At 35.5% G+C, this 18,635-nt stretch overlaps 1 protein-coding gene across 1 annotated transcript in view; it reads left to right on the top strand.

The window, feature by feature from the left end:
• LOC150103414 (inactive peptidyl-prolyl cis-trans isomerase FKBP6-like) overlaps positions 1–18,635 on the top strand; it is a 41,500-nt gene that overhangs the window by 10,301 nt on the left and 12,564 nt on the right. Inside the window, exon 2 of the mRNA XM_090397789.1 lies at positions 10,778–11,021. Coding sequence (XP_090253915.1) covers positions 10,778–11,021 — 244 coding nt within the window. The remainder of the gene's footprint in view (positions 1–10,777; positions 11,022–18,635) is intronic.

The following is an 18,635-nucleotide window of genomic DNA, read 5'->3' as shown; positions in this document are numbered from 1 at the left end:
TAAGAGACAGAAAAATATACTTTAAAAGACACAAGATGCAGAGCCAATCCAAATAAAATCCCTGAAGATCTGAACAGGAAACCACATTAAAAAGAACACTTATGAGTCAATGAAGGAGAAAACCATACCAACCCACATGAGGGCAGACCCCCAAACAGATATAATTACCTCGGAATATGATAGCTACAACCTTCTAAACTAGATAACGAGGATTATCCATTCTCCACATCAATATCAGAATCATTTAAATATGCTGGATGACTCTGCAAACTTATTCGAGGGAAGATATAGACAACATAGATATTTTAGCATTGACTGAAGTGTCCACAACAAACGAAGAGGAAAACATTTACCAAATGCCAAACCTTCAACAACACAAACGCCCTAGATAAACTAAATGAGTGGGGTGGTATAATAATATTTAGTGAGTATAAATTAGAAGTAACAGATAAAAATCATAAATTCGAATAATTTAAAATGTATGCATGGAAGTAAACATTATAAAATAAGAGAACTCCTTGATATTAAACGCCATCTACAGACCTTCAAATTTAAGCACCAAAATTTTTCTTTCATTATATAAACTGGTGCTTTCTACCTCAGAAGAATTCGCTTCAGAATATCTGATAATAATAGGTGACATAATATAAATTATAAACATAAATAACACCTCACACTATCTAGATCTATCAGCATATATAACATAACCCCCATCTCTACAGTCGTATACACGAGGAGAGATAGCCGAAAATAATCAGCTTATTGTGTATTCACTGCATAAATATATTGGTCCTCCAAACAGCTATACAGCAGCCATCATAACTTGTAAATCTGGCAGACAATTTCCGCATGTCACTGTATCTGCATACTGAACTAGAACCCTTAAAACTCGCTGAGACTGCAAAACAGCATAACGGCATCGTAAAATAAAGTACAGTAAATGACGGAATCGGAAAAATAGACTGGATGCAGATAGCCTTAAATTGACACTAAATAGAATATATAACAAAAGAATTCTTGGTTGCCAATTAATTATTATATTTACCAGTAAAAAAAATAGAATTGTCATTTGCAATAAATCTGTGCACTTAAAGGAAAGTCTTCTAGGGGAGATGTAACTAACTAATACATTCGTTTTTTTCTTATGTAAAATTGGATAATGTAAAAATTAGTTTTCTAGTATCCGTTAAAATCGTCATGTTTGTATGAAGTTAGAGCAATAAAAAGCAGTGAAATCAATACGACGTAGAACATGTCATAATCTCTTATAGTTTGGGAACAGATAAATCAATCCATAATACTCCAAATTGTTACTCTTTATTTTTTTTTCTCACTGAATAAATCTTATATATCTTCTCCAACTGCAATGAAAAAGGGTGTGTCATCATTATTAACAATATATGAAGGAATTCGTTTTTTCCCTAGAGATTTTGTGAAGTATGGCTATATAGAAATGTATTCTTGTTTATATGAAAATTATGAAATATTTCAGTACCATCTGAACACAGTAACGGTTTCTTCGAATGAAGATAAAATATTTCACTCTGTCGAATCTCTAGCAAACGAAGAAATAAATGAGTATGAAATTTCGGAAACAGAAGACTTAGGATTTTGTTTTCTATTTTTATATCTTTTTCTTAAGTTTCTTACGCGATCCGAAATGCTATTTGAGGGGTCACGCAGAACCTTTGAAACCAATTCGTTTATTTAATTTTTTGCGTTGGTCTTAAACCTAAAAATTGCACGTATTTCCACCCTAAACAAACAATGGGTCCTCCCCACATCGGATTCTATATGACAGCGTGTTTTCCTGAGAGCACATTAATAAATTACTCGATTGACCAGATCTCTACTGTATCAACCCACTGTTTTTATTTGGTATTCTATTTGGATTCATTCACGTTAATTTCTATTTTTCTACAATAATAGATATTATTCTATTATTATTTTACATTATTATAATACAATAATTGGTATTGTCATTAATCAGTATATTACACAAAGTCCGAAATTCCAGAAATAAAATCTTATTCCATAATTATCAGCAATCAAAGAAAATACATGAAATGTCAAACAGAAGAACAAAGAGAATGAATTACCTAACTTGACGAATATAAAAGACTGTAACAAGAGACTCAAAGCGCAGATTGCCAACAGATACAAATCATTAATTGAGCAAAGTTTACCCTTTTAAAGCACTTAACATGTGTGCTTGTGTGTGTGACTTGATTCATTTTTTCATTATGTAGATAGTCCAGATAAACATCTGTTTTGCGAACTGAACAAATGTCTTTTATGTAAGTTATATATGATTCACGTTTCAAACTAAAACCAATCTATTTGCACCATTTCAACTTTTAGAACATGATCATCATTCAGTAAAATTACACTATCCGTTTCATCCATGACGACGAATGTTATTACAAACTTTCGCACAGTCGGAAGTCACTTTCAGACCTTTGCTGTCGAGTTATTTTTGCACATGACGCAAAACGATAATAAAAGAGGAGTTAATTTTCCGACCTGTACTAATAAACACTCATCCCACAATACGGATTGATTACCCTATTATCGGAATGGATTCTCCTTCGTTTGACATACGCAGAAGTGTCGAAGGGTCTTGTATCTGTGGGCGTACTATATTAACCATTATAATGACACAGAAGACGTATCTAACTGCCAAAGAACAGGTCAACCATGCAGTATTAGGATGCAACAGCTTATGAGGGGCGTGAAAGCACACCTCTGTTATAATCCCATGAGAATGCAGAAAGTGATGTTGCGAGAGAATGTTTTGCTGACAAAGATGTCACACTAACTTAATGACCTGGGAGTTAATGTCAATTGTCATTCTGGACATTTTCTAATACCACAACTTATTCAGCAGAAAGTGATAAAATCAAAGGCACTTCTAAAGCAGTACAAACAACAGACACAGATGAGAAGATTTTCACCATTGAAGAGTTGTTTAACTGCCAGTGTGCCCTGGATGATCGCACAGCATATGTCATAGTATCAAGGATTAAGAGAGGTCATCACCTCGTGTCAGTGATGTATCAGGGATATGGAAGTTACCTTTCTGCAAGAAAGGGGTCAAAACTTCAGCCAAAGTTTATCAAGACACTCTGCTGGAACTTGTGATATGGCCCCTGAACAACACCTTGGATAACGGTAGGCAGTGGACCTTCCAACAGGACTCAGCCTGTGCACACAGATGAAGACAACACAACAGTAGTTGGAGAGAAATGTACCTAACCACATATCATCTGATTGGCCATAAAAACCTAATCTGAATCCATTGAACTTCAGGCTGTGGTCAGAGCTTGAGAAAGTAGTCTGCAAGAAATGACACCCCAGCATGGTGGTGGATTTGAAGTGAGCAGTAGCAGCGTTTCTGTTGGATGTTGTGTATGCCACCATTGATATGTGACTTCCAGTGGCAGCTGGTGAAAATTTTAAGTAGGGGTGCTGCATATACAAAATAAAATAACAATAATTCTTTTTTTCCTAATCAGTAACCAATTTATTAATAAATAAATTTACATATTAAAAAATTGCGTTATTAAAAATATTTCACCCTCACCACGAACACACACCAATAATAAAAGTTTCATATCTCACAGAAATAACACACACAAGCATACAATTTATCTGTAGCGACACTGCTCGTGGAGCAGTGTCAGGTTTACTTGCTACGTACGGTGACAAGTGCAAACAAATATTGGTGAGTCTAGCTGCAATTGGCCGAACGTCATAATTCCGACACTGTGTTAGATCGCAGTTCATTTGTTTCGTAATCTAAATCGTTAATTGAACAATTTCAATTATTCACTCAATGTCGAAACATAAACTGTAACCTTTAACATGTTGTATTGCATTTATATAATATAAGCATTGTTATTATTTATAAACGCAAACAAAATTTCATTTTTTCCTTGGGGGTGTCGCAGTGCTTATGTACAGGCTGCCACTGGTGACTTCACAGACTTCAGGCATGCATGAAAGCAAAAGAGGGATATTTTGAACATTGAATGTTGCCATATGCATGTTATACATGTGGTTTATATGTGCTGAAAGTTGTAAATGATTTACTTATAAAGGTTTATACATTGATCAGTTTGTAACAGTATTCTTTCTTTTAGGGTTACACGGTGATCAGCACTCATATTTGTAGATTTAGGGACTCAAAAACACACGTGTTGAACAGATTATTTTATTAATTACAAATAAAATAAAACTTGACGTTTCGACCTCTATATCGATGTCATCATCGGAAGAATACAACTGTATACAGAACCAAGCTACATGCTCATGCTTTCTATACCAGTAAACTAAATCTACTTAGTTAATAAATCTTTTTTCTAGCCTGACCTCTAGTGATAGAAAAGAAAAACAAATGAAAAAAAAAACATATATATATATATATATAAAATAAAAATAAAAAAAAAATAAATTAAAAAAAATTATATATATATATATATATATATATATATATATATATATATTATAAATAGATAAATGCAACTACAATAAACTGTTAGAGTCCTCATGTATTAATATTCTGGATAGTTACAAAATGATTTCTTTCAGTTGCTATTGAATGTTCTAAACACTTCAAGTCACCAGGTTGTCTTCTTGTAGTGGGAATTTTTCTAATGCTAGTTTAGGATGTTATACAGGTTGTAGATGGGTCCTCCACATTCTTGAAATGGTGAGGCCATCATTTTTGTTGAGATTTGGGTTGTGTTTGAGCATTTCACAAGACTTTAAATTTTCTCTCAAACCAGGTTTTGGTGTGGTGTAGGGACTTGGTATTTTTCCAGTCAATTCTATGGTATGTTTGGAGTGCATGGTCAGAAAGGCCTGTTTTACCGAAGTGGAGGTATTTAATGTGTCGTTTGTGTTCGTCTTGTCTGATTGGGATAGTTCGCCCTGTTTCCCCTATGTATGGTATGTTACATGTGCAGTGTATTTTGTATACCCCTAGTTGTGCTAGGTGTGGAAGAGGATCTTTAGAGGAACTGAGTGGGTGTCTTAGCTTATTTGGGGGTTTAAAGGTGGTTTTAATGTTGTATTTGCAAAGTGTTCTGTCTATTTTTCAGAAATGCCTCTAACATAAGGAATGGCAATAGCATTCTTGAAATCTTTTTTGTTCTTACTGGTGTCTTTATGGAGGATCTTGTGAATAGTGTTTTTTATTGTATCCATTTTTGATAAATGTTTGGTTGATGATTTTGTATTCTTGGTTTAGAGTCTGTTCATTTGAACAGATAGTTAGGGCTCTGTGTTTAAGGGTGCTTATGACACCTAATTTTTGTGTTGGATGGTGGTAAGAATTTTTGTGTATGTATTGGCCTGTGTGTGTAGGTTTGCAGTAAACTGAGAAGGAGAGACAGCCAGAGGGAAGACGTGTGACAAGTGTGTCTAGGAAAGGAAGAGAGTCGTTTTTTTCCATTTCAATGGTGAATTGGATACGTTTGTGTTGTTTGTTTAGGTGGCTAAGGAATGTATTTAGAGCTTAATTTTGAAACGATGTAGAGACAGCAACATAATTCCAAACTGCATTAAACTAAAGAAGAAGTTTAAATCAACCAAAGCGCTCCGTATTTATGCCCGGTTGGAAAAAGCCTTGTTACGTGAACAAATCCACGAGGCACGTAAAAATCTAGCATCCACCCAAACCAAAGTTCTGCAACTTAAATTTGAATTATCTGACTACGTTATTCCAGAAATTTGGGAGATTCTAGATAGGATCACGGACGACTCGACCAAGCACTCACTACTGAAAAATAAAGAAATACTAATAATGAAATTTCAAGCCCTACAACAACAGAAAAGCACAATATCATCAAGACGCCATTACGAAAAGAACAGCCAACCACAAACCGACGTCTCAAGGAGCAACCAATCGCCCGCAAACAATGTTAGGAGCCACCAACCACCATCGGATCAATGCTCAGTTATCAACCTATCAAACCACGTTCTCACCGAAGGTGAACTCTCGCTGCTAAAGAAAGGTTTGAACTACGCCATTGCTCCGAGGTCAGTGAACAAGCTTGATATCGTGTATCATATCGAGAGAGGTTTACGATCCCTCCCCACCATTCTGGCTGATAAAATACGAATGGAAACATCGTGTATACTAAATTCTAACAAAAAACTAAACACCAACATAAACAAAACCAAAAATCTAGCCCTTAAATCCTTAAAAAATAACCAGGATATTATAATAACGAAAGCCGATAAAGGCAATTCCACTGTACAACATACATAGAAAAAATGAACCAGTTAATATCGGACCATAACACCTACCAAAAGGTTAACTACAACCCCACAAAACGTAACAAAAAGAAAACAACTGAATTAATCAAATCCGTCCACACATGGCCCGAAGAAACGACAAAAAAATTAATACCTCAGTAACATTACACTCACCGACCAAGATTTATTAGTCAGCTTTGACATAACTTCCCTTTTCACCAATGTCCCAATCAATGACACGATCTTGTTCCTACAGAACATATTTCCACATGACATCACGGCCCTTTTTGCCCACGTACTCCGCTCCGGATATTTCGTATGGCAAAACAATTTTTACCTTCAAAAAGAAGGTACAGCCATGGGCTCACCACTTTCTCCCCCAATAGCTAACTTTTATATGGAAGACTTTGAGCAACGGGCTCTAGAGACAGCATGTCTAAAGCCCAAAATCTGGCTCAGATACGTCGACGATATTTTCACCATTTGGCCCCACGGCCGCGAAGCTCTAAATACATTCCTTAGCCACCTAAACAAACAACACAAACGTATCCAATTCACCATTGAAATGAAAAAAAATGACTCTCTTCCTTTCCTAGACACACTTGTCACACGTCTTCCCTCTGGCTGTCTCTCCTTCTCAGTTTACCGCAAACCTACACACACAGGCCAATACATACACAAAAATTCTTACCACCACCCAACACAAAAATTAGGTGTCATAAGCACCCTTAAACACAGAGCCCTAACTATCTGTTCAAATGAACAGACTCTAAACCAAGAATACAAAATCATCAACCAAACATTTATCAAAAATGGATACAATAAAAAAAACTATTCACAAGATCCTCCATATTCACAAGATCCTCGGCCGCGAAGCTCTAAATACATTCCTTAGCCACCTAAACAAACAACACAAACGTATCCAATTCACCATTGAAATGAAAAAAAATGACTCTCTTCCTTTCCTAGACACACTTGTCACACGTCTTCCCTCTGGCTGTCTCTCCTTCTCAATTTACCGCAAACCTACACACACAGGCCAATACATACACAAAAATTATTACCACCACCCAACACAAAAATTAGGTGTCATAAGCACCCTTAAACACAGAGCCCTAACTATCTGTTCAAATGAACAGACTCTAAACCAAGAATACAAAATCATCAACCAAACATTTATCAAAAATGGATACAATAAAAAAAACTATTCACAAGATCCTCCATAAAGACACCAGTAAGAACAAAAAAGATTTCAAGAATGCTATTGCCCTTCCTTATGTTAGAGGCATTTCTGAAAAAATAGACAGAACACTTTGCAAATACAACATTAAAACCACCTTTAAACCCCCAAATAAGCTAAGACACCTACTCAGTTCCTCTAAAGATCCTCTTCCACACCTAGCACACCCAGGGGTATACAAAATACACTGCACATGTAACATACCATACATAGGGGAAACAGGGCGAACTATCCCAATCAGACAAGACGAACACAAACGACACATTAAATACCTCCACTTCGGTAAAACAGGCCTTTCTGACCATGCACTCCAAACATACCATAGAATTGACTGGAAAAATACCAAGTCCCTACACCACACCAAAACCTGGTTTGAGAGAAAATTTAAAGAGTCTTGTGAAATGCTCAAACACAACCCAAATCTCAACAAAAATGATGGCCTCACCATTTCAAGAATGTGGAGGACCCATCTACAACCTGTATAACATCCTAAACTAGCATTAGAAAAATTCCCACTACAAGAAGACAACCTATTGACTTGGTGAAGTGTTTAGAACATTCAATAACAACTGAAAGAAATCATTTTGTAACTATCCAGAATATTAATACATGAGGACTCTAACAGTTTATTGTAGTTGCATTTATCTATTTATAATATATATATATATATAATTTTTTTTAATTTTTTTTTATTTTTATTTTATATATATATATGTATATATATATATATATATATATATATATATATGTTTTTTTTTTTTTCATTTGTTTTTCTTTTCTATCACTAGAGGTCAGGCTAGAAAAAAGATTTATTAACTACGTAGATTTAGTTTACTGGTATAGAAAGCATGAGCATGTAGCTTGGTTCTGTATGCAGTTGTATTCTTCTGATGATGACCTCGATATAGAGGTCGAAACGTCAAATTTTATTTTATTTGTAATTAATAAAATAATCTGTTCAACACGTGTGTTTTTGAGTCACTAAATCTACAAATATGATTGTAACAGTATTAATGGCTAGACCAGGTATAACGAATTTTAAGACATCATTATCAATAATGGTAATAATATGCTAATCTGCAAGACATTTTTGTGCATATGAACTAAAAAAAAGATTGTAAAACAGTAAAAAACAAAACAAAAAAAAAAACACTGATCCATCTTAATTACCAACAACTACCCAATGCATGTCCACGCAGTTGGCCTAGTGGCTGTGCGCTTCGCAACCATATGCCTGGGGAAGGAGTGTCCTAGGTTCGATTCCTGTTCCATGTGCGACGAGCTGAAGGATCTTCCTCAGCCATAACCAAGTTAGTTGGTCTTGGGCATGGGTAATAGGGTTTTGCCCCCAGTTTAGCTTGGGGTTTTCATCCCACAAGCAGGCAAACTGGCCCCCATAAACACACACGGACTACAGTCATGAATACCTCCATTAGGGATGCAGCAGAGGAGTGACGTGCCAGCTGCATTATTTCACTGTGACTCCTCATTAGGAGGAGACCCGCCCCGTCTGTAACAGATGGACGGTAGAGATAGATAGATAGCCAGTGCATGACCATTCGTTTTGTATGCTAGTGTCCAAAAGCTAAGGACGAACTACATTTTTACCTGTATATGAAAAAAATTTTCATGGCTTGAGACCAAATGTGGACATCAATTTATTGCCAGCATACCAATAAATTATATTTCACAAAAAATAGTGTTATGAATTTTGTGCAAATTAAATTATAATATGTTTTTGGCAATTTTCCTAAGGACATAGTTAAGGTGTTAATGTACGCTGCTTATAGAAAACTGTAGAGAGACTGAAATGTCTCTCTGCATTTCGGGAATGTGTCCACCCTGAACTGCAATGCAGCTTCGACAACATCATATTATGCTTAGCACCAGATGATTCAGGAGTTCTTAAAGCAAATTGGCTCACTCCTCCTCCTTCAGAGCATGGATAAGGCTTTGTTTTCTGGAATTTCCAGCAGCAATGCATGTCCCTGTTGTGTCCTAAATATTTTCGGGGGGGGGGGGGGGTTTGAGATCTGTGGAGTGCTCTGGCCACTCAATTCAATTAATATCTCCAATGCTCATGTATGATGTGATGTGGCACTGTCATTCATAAAAATAAATTTATTGTCTATTTCACCATGGAACAGGCGAACATGACATTGAAGAACTTCATTGCAATATCGTTCACCAGTCATAGTCCCTTTTTTCCAGCACTTGTAGCTCATTGCATCCATTAACCTCCCTACCAGCCAAGGCAGATGAAATAGTGAGACCAAATTGCACTTCTTGTCTATGTTATTCAATAGGTGTTGCAGAATCATATCCAGATTTAGCTGAACATCTATAGACATAATGGCTGGTTGGGGAAGTTAAGCATAATGCTTTCCCGCACCATGATCCCAGCACTACCATATCTATCTCTTTCAAGAACATTTTGGCAATGATAAGCAGTAACACTTTCATGCCAAATCAAGTGTGGTCTAGAATCAGAGGAAAGACTAAAACAACTCTCTCATCTGTGAAGAGTACTTTAGCCAATTGGTGTCTTGTTCAATTTTTATGGATACACCACTGAAAGCATGCTTTACAATGAGCTACACATTAAGGGATGCAGACTACAGGCCTACTTGTCACAGTTTGTTGAGATATCTATGTACCTGTGCTTGAATGGAGCTGACCTGCCATGGTTCATTGATTACATTTTGTTGTTATAACCAAAAATCTATTTTCATGCTCTATGGTAGAGCGAGTGCAACCTCTTAGCAAATTTCTGGAATGCATTCCGTTGGTTTGAAGAACTGTCCAGAACCTGGATACAATGCTAGATTCCATGTGAGATTCCAAACTCTCTAGCAATATCAGTTGATCTGTGGTCTTCAATCTTTCCAATAATTCTTCCCCACATGAAATTATCTAGATGATGTCTTAGACATTACAAGACATTCAAGTTTGCCACTTTATTCCTTCGCCAGAAGAGCTTCCTTCAAACAATTCATTTAGCACAGCCTTTTATCCTGTTGAGTGCTGTCACGTGATCCCTATGCATGCAATTTGAAAATTTGAATGTATACCCACTTTCTACTTGAAATCATCATTTATACAAATTGCCACAAGCTGATTCATGTGCATTTGCAGTTGTAATCTTCAGAAATAGTGTTCGTCGTTAGGTTTTGGACGCTAGGGTATAACCAGTTAGTTGGCTGTCATTTTTTGCATTGTAGAAACATCTAAATTGATATTTTTATGCTTTTCCTTGATAAATTTTCTGTTTTTCAGTGATCTTCAAAGTGGGGTTGATTTTGAACTTGATGTGGATGCTGATAAGCCATATAACGATGAAACAAATGAAAACAACTATTTTGATCAGAACGAGTTATTGAAGACTTTGAAAATTGAATGTTTGAATGGCTTAAATGATGAAGAAGAAAAAGAAGAGGATGAAGAAAATCCACCAACTCCATTTGAGTCAATTGCAAAAAAAATGAAGCCTGTTTTTGATGGTGTTGAAATTCTAAAAAGGGTAAGTTTACTGGTTATACTACACAAATTATTATAGCAATTTCCATAGTTGACATTCTGGTGAAGGTCCACTAGAATATGTATGATAGTTATATCATGTTGAATCTTAAACTCATTTGTATCTAAAGAATGTGCTTTCAATGTATTCCAGTCGCTGATCACTCTCCACCTAAAAAATCCAATCTTTGCATTCCTCTTCACCATATCTTATATAACTTGGGGATGGAAGGTCTCTCACCCATTAAAATCCACTCACTAACTTAAACAGGTTGCATATCACCTCTCATCCACTTCATGAAGCACATGTCCAACAATACAGTATGTAGTCTTAATATCTCCAAAGTGCAATAGGTTGCACTGAGTGTTAAAACTAAAAGCCCATTAATTTCTCTAAGCTAAGTCTGTTGAAATATTACTTAATTGAATTAGCATCAGCTCCTTAATCTTGCAGCTTTCTAGTGGTAGGCAATCATTTGAATAATAGAACACCAAAGTAGCTGTATAAAAGACGTTGTTCCAAACAGTTATAACTTATGGATTTGGAATTTTGGGTTAGAAATGAAACAGTGATCATATTAGACACTACTGATATCGGTGCAAAGAAAAATTAAGAGAGGAAACAGGTGGCATCAACAATCAAATCATATTAAAAATGAAAATATTACGAAGCAACTTGACACTGTTAATGTTCAGGAATGTGTGGGCAAAGGTAATCTTAGTTGGTATGGTCACTTAACAGAATGGGAGAGGAAGAGTTAGTGAAGCAGGTCAGGCAGTATTAGTCCTGACAGATAAGAGGAGGAAAATTGTTGATAGCAAGCTAATAGTACTTCATGTAGTACTATCATAGCGCCAAAAAAAAAAAGTGCAAGTGCAAACACATAATTGTGTCCGTACAATTAATTGTGGGAAAAGTCATCGTGGGAAAATTCTTTGCAAGAAAATTTGAAATCCTACAGTCGTCATTCCCATAAAAAAAGAAATATTTTATGTATTATTTATTATTTTGATTATATGTATTCTGAAATTTTTATTCCATATAAAATTATTAATATTCTTTCTTACTTGAATACTACAGGCTCTATAAATGGAATATTAATTTTTACAAAACTGGGATAGGGTGGTTAGGCAGAAAGGACACCGTTTAATATTTAGAGATAAAAGCTATTTCCAACTAATATTTATAATTAACTATTTACATATTCCTATTAACTATTCTAACTATTAATAGTCAGAATAGTTATTAGAGGAAATAAAATATTTAAGAATATTTATTCTTCTAACCATTCACTATATTTCTGTTTTGTGCATTTAGACATCCATCTAAGTGTGATATATTTTTTTTATCTGAACTAATTCAGAAAGTGATGTGTTTCAGTTATTGAATACACATGTATATTGAAAATCACTGCACTTTTCCTGCATAGTAAAGACATCTTGTATTCTGCTATCTTTTGCAGAGCTAGTTTGACCATCCAATGGCCAAGACGTATATACAGTAAATCCTCGTTTTTACGTTCCCGCAATTTGCGTTTTCCTGCCATTTACATAATTTTCCGTTGGTCCCGTCTTAAATCCTATTCTTACGATATATTGTTTTCCCGCCATTAACAACTTGATGTGGACGTTATTTCCCGTGATTTGTGTTTTTTCTCGGGTGGCAATACTGATTTTCGAATCGATTTCTGCAGAAATCTGCACATTTCTGTTCCCAGATGGCGTTGCTTTCGGCTGTAGTTTTGTTTCCACCATCACGGTGACTTGCACGCTTGCGTTAGTGATGAGCGATACCATGATTTTTCAATCACGGTACGAATTGATATTGCAGAATTTGAAAGTTGTGAAAGTTGCTTTCAGGTTGTGGTGGTGGATTATCCATGTTAGTAACATGGAGAAGAAAAAAAAAGAAAATGTATTTCGGTAGAAGAAAAGATGGCAATTCTGCGGCGTATAGATTGACATGACGGAACATGTGTGCATTTAGCAAAAGATCTTGGACTCTCCGTGTACACTTTGAACACGATAGTAAAAAACAAGTCGAGCATTGAACTCAATACAAAGCAATTTGGCGCTATGTCAAAAAAAAAAAAAAAAAAAGCAAAAACAGTCAAGAATTAAAGATTTTTTAAATAAATAAATGTAAGTAATTGTAAATTCATTTATTTTCAGTTATTAAATTTTGTAATCTAGTATGTAGACTCACATACTAGCAATAAGTCATCTTTTAGCCTTTTTTTAAATGTTTTTTTACATTTCCTGCTATTTACACTTTTTTCCATCGGTCCTCTGAAAAGTGTAAAAAAAAAAGGGGGGGGGTTACTATATATATATACGTCCAGGTTACCATGGATGCGAAGCGCATGTTAAAATTGTAATACCATTGTTATTACATTGAAATATATGATGGATATGAAGTGTAGAGGAGTGATGTATTTTATCCATATTGACGGCGACGTGGTTAAGATTGTGTGTGCATTTTGGAGTAATTATATTAAAGAAAACAATTATAAAATTTGGAGGAAAATTGTAGATAGGAAGTTAGTAATGATGTAAATTTTTCATGTGCTATCATATCCTGTACACCCCTTGAGGGTACATGGCAGGAATTTGATGATGATGATTATAAAATTACATAAATACTATCATTATTAACCTTTTCCTCCAATACTAGTATTTTATGACACTAAGAAATTTTATATTTAGTCTTCTTTGCTGGGGGGGAAAAATATATATATATATATATATATATTGATGCATGCCCCCAAAAAAGTGAAATACATAATTAATTACATCTCTTGTGAAAACCGTTCAAAAATAAACTGCAGTCTGCGCGGTTAGCCTAGTGCTTGTGCGCTTCGCAACCATATGACTGGGGAAGAAGTGTCCCAGGTTCGATTCTCGTCGAAGACGTGAGGAATTTGAGGATCTTCCTCAGCCATAGCCAAGTTAGCCGGTCTTGGACGTGGGCAGCAGGGTTTTTTCCGCCAGTTCATCTGACGTTTTAACCGCGCGGTTAGCCTAGTGGCTATGCGCTTCGCAACCATATGCCTGGGGAAAGGAGTGTCCTAGGTTCGATTCCCGTCGGTGACGTGAGGAGCTGAAGGATCTTCCTCAGCCATAGCCAAGTTAGCCAGTCTTGGGCGTGGACAGCAGGATTTTTCCCCAGTTTATTCTGGGGTTTTTCATCCTGCAAAGCAGGCAAACTGGCCTTGAGAACTCAACACTACAGGCCATCGGATACACCAGGGCATAAGGCTGACCACCTTATCCTGTAAACGGAGTGAGGTCCAATGATCAATGGACCCTCGACACCGCAAGGTAAAAAAAGGTATAAGGAAGATGAGATGAGAAATAAACTTAATCAGAAATATTGTGTCGTTAACAACTGACTAGATAGTGTACCCTCTCCCATTGTTTTTAGGTGAGTGATGAATTTCGTTGTCTGAAAATACTAGCACTGGAGGAAAAGGTAGACTAGAATTGCAGCTGCAGATGACAATTTGGCATATGCTGATTTACATCATTATGAGACATGCATGTCATTTTATTATCATTTTCTTTAATACAATTAATAGATTGATTTTTTAGGAAAATTGGAGATAGGAAGTTAGTAATGGTGTAAGTTTTTTATGCAGTACTATCATATCCTGTACATCCCTTGAGGGTATATATATATATATCAGGAATTTGATGATTACTCACAATTACTCAAAAGTGTGCCTATGATCTTAAACTAAGACTGTAAATGATAACAGCTTACAACATATCTTTCCTATGCAGGAACAGTAGTCATTTTCAAAATACACATGTATTCAATAACTGACACACCTCATCTTCTGAATTAGTTCAGATAAAATGTATATTATATAACACATCTGGATGGGTGTCTAAGTGTGCAGAAAAATAGTGAACAGTTTGCAGAATAAATATTCTTAAATATTGTGCCCTTTCTCTCTAAACCACCCGATTCCAGTTTTGTAAATATTAATATTCCATCAACAGAACCTGTAGAATCTAAGTAAGAAGGAATATTTATATCTTTTGAAGATGACACAGAAATGAGGAAACTTGCCGATTAATAAAATATTACTTTCACTGTATAAGAATTAAAAATGCTATGATCATCAAATTCCTGACATGTACCTTCAAGGAATATACAGGATATGATAGTACTACATGAAAAATTTATATCATCACTAACTTCCTATCTACAATTTTCCTCCAAAATCAACCTGTCAGACATCTTCAACTTTAGCAAATCCTTTATTTCTGTCTTCTAAAGCACTTTCTATTGTATCACCTATATCTTGGTCTTCCTCTGGGTCTTTTTCCTGCCAACCTGTGCGGAGAACACTTGTTTTGCTAATCTTTCCTCTCCTATTCTGTTAAGTGACCATACCACCTGAGATTAGTTCTGTTAACACATTCCACAATATAAAATGATGGTACAACATGACAATAAAAATATTATGAAAATCTAATTAAAATTTAAATACATAAAAAAAACTATATTTTGTGAAATTTATCTTGCACTGCATTTACTTTTCATATATCGATATCAATGCAGTATCATTTCAATTTTCTGCAATGAATAGTTTGCACGATGAATTGTCCGTGAACCCATAATGAAAACAAAAAGTAGTTGTTGACGTACGATATTTTTAATTTCAACAAATGAATGGTTTAATAGGCTTATCGTCATCACCAAATTCTTGATATGAACCCTCAGGGGTGTACAGGATGAAAAGGTTACACCATTACTAACTTCCAATCAACAATTTTCCTCCAAATTAATCTGTTATCTCCGTCAAGACTCCAACGTTATCTTATATTTCTGTCTTTTAAGGCAATTTTACTGAATCAATCCATTTACATCTTAGTCTTCCTCTGGGTCTTTTCCCTGCCAACCTAGCAGAGAACACTTGTTTTGCTAATCTTATCTCTCCTGTTCTGTTTAAGTGACCATGCCACTTGAGATTATCTCTACTAACACATTCCTGAATGTCAATGGTGGCAAGTTCTTTTCTAATACCCTCATTTTTGATGTGATGATGCCATTAATGCAATCTGTTCACTCCATTAATCTTTCTTAGAACTCTCATATCTAAGGTCTCCAGTCTTTGGTCGGGTGATTTATTTCTAATCCAGCTCTCAGAACCAAAAGTTAAAATTGGTTTGAACACTGTCTTGTATACAGCTAAGTTAGTGTTTTAACTAATTTCTTTTTTATTCCATATACATTTATTCAGTTGATTTCTTACCATACCAGCTCTGCTAATTCTGTTGTCTATTTCCATATGTTTTACTTGTTCTTGCAATAAAAAAATATCTTTTTTTTTTTTTTTTTTGTTGCTGATTAAATTGTTCAATTTAGTCAGTCCTGTAGACTTGTACTGGATTTACTCAGAAATATATCATCTGCATAAAGAAAAGAGCTAAGATTAACATCACCAGTTTCGATATCAGATTTAAAACCACTTACCTTCATAATGTGATCTATATAGATAATGAATGATAGTGGAGATAATGTGCACCCTTGTTGTACACCTGCTTTTATCTCAAACCATCTTGTATCTCCTTCAAATCTAACTCCTAACAACTTAAATAGAGACTATGTATTGCTTGATATGATGTCCCATTTACACATGATAGTCTTCCTCTGGGTAGACTGTCCACAGAAGACTGTTTCTTTCTCTGATTTTAGTGCCACTCAGTGCAGTGGAACTAGACTACTACTCTCCATTTAGCGACATGTAAAGTTTTCTGCTCTGCTCAAATTGAAACGGAGAGAAGAATAGGAGGCATTATTTTCATACTGTCCCTTCAGACTGGAAACCATTGATACAAGGAACATTATTGGATGAACAGATTCATCATTGGCAAAACCATATTAAAAATGAAGATTTTAGTAACGAACACTGATAATCTTCAAGAATTATGTGTGAACAGTTGAATAGAATGGGAGATGAAAGATTAGCAGAACAAATGTTTGAAGTAAACAAAAATAGCAGTTAAAAATCCTAGAGGAAGACCAGGATATAGATGGGTTCTGTTATATAGTGAAACCTGTGGAGTATTCATAACTAAAAAAATTCACACTTATACCATAGTAACGAAATTTTAATAATATGTGGATATTTTTAAAGTACAGTTATTACAAACAATACTAGAAATAACATTCAAAGGAACAGTTAGTGCAAATGTTTGAATTTGGGGGAAAAAAATCGGCTGTAATTAAAATTAAATTAAAATCATCTTCCTTATACCCTCTTTTACCTTGCAGTGTCGAGGGTCCATTGATCATCGGACCTCACTCCGTTTACAGGATAAGGTGGTCAGCCTTATGCCCTGGTGTATCCTATGGTCTGTAGTGTTGAGTTCTCAAGGCCAGTTTGCCTGCTTTGTGGGATGAAAAACCCCAGAATAAACTGGGGAAAAAACCCTGGTGTCCATGCCCAAGACTGGCTAACTTGGCTATGGCTGAGGAAGATCCTTCAGCTCCTCATGTCACCGACGGGAATCGAACCTAGGACACTCCTTCCCCAGGCATATGGTTGCGAAGCGCATAGCCACTAAGCTAACCGTGCAGACATTAAATTAAAATATATCCAATAAATTTATTTTATACAATTGAGGATAATAGTTGCCCAGACTTTTGGGATAGTGAGATAGTCATTACAATTCAGATTGGATCTGTGGTGTAAGGCTTCAGCACTTTCTTTATATAAACGCCCATGTTTATATAAGGATCTATGTCACAGTTTAGTATTTTTCCATTGGATCCTATGGTTAGGGTTTTCAACCCCATGTTGTGAATAGCCAGATTTGTGGTTTGGTAAGATGGATGTAGTCTTGATGTTCGGAGATGCATTTACTTAAGATCTTCCTGTTTGTCTGTAGTAAGACATCTTACAAGAACATGGGACTTTGTATATGCCAGGTAGCATCATAAGTGAGAGTTTCTTTTGGAGAAGGTAGCAAATTGTGGATCTGGTTGATTGGCTTATAGGGCAGTGAGTTTGTATTTCTTCATAATTTTTGACAGACGTTCTGAGATGCCTTTGATATATGGTATAGGAAATCCTGCAGGTTTCTTCTGATCTGGGTTGATGTATAGGGAAGTGGCTGATGATTTTTTGGATTGTATCCATTTAATAAGGCTGTTTCTTTAATAATATCCAATTCCAATTCTTGTTTTAAACATTCTTCAGAGGAACAAAATTTATGTGCTCTAGGTACCAAGGATTCAGAGTAATTCCATCAATATACCGTAGCCATATTTTTGGTTGAACCAAAACCAAAAATATGGCTACGATATGTTGTAGCTTTAGAACAGTGGTTCCCAACTTTTTTCCACTTTTGTACCCCTTTTAAACCCATTTCTATAAATTGTTCCCCTTGTTTTTAAAATAGCTGTTTTTAAATACTGACACTTTTGTTCGGTGCATCAAAAGATGCAAGATACAATCTTAAATCCTTTTTTCTGCGATTAGATTATTTTTTGTGTATCCCTGAATGGCCTAGCACATATCCACTGGAGGGGGAGTATGCATACTTGGTTGGGAACCGATGCTTTAGAATAATGAAATGGAAATGAAAGTGATTGACTAAAGCT

The sequence above is a fragment of the Typopeltis vanoorti genome, chromosome 9, assembly GCF_054136105.1.
Source record: "Typopeltis vanoorti isolate ZY-2024b chromosome 9, IOZ_Tvanoo_1.0, whole genome shotgun sequence".
NCBI lineage: Eukaryota > Metazoa > Arthropoda > Arachnida > Uropygi > Thelyphonidae > Typopeltis > Typopeltis vanoorti.
This window is presented reverse-complemented; position numbering and strand designations above follow the sequence as displayed.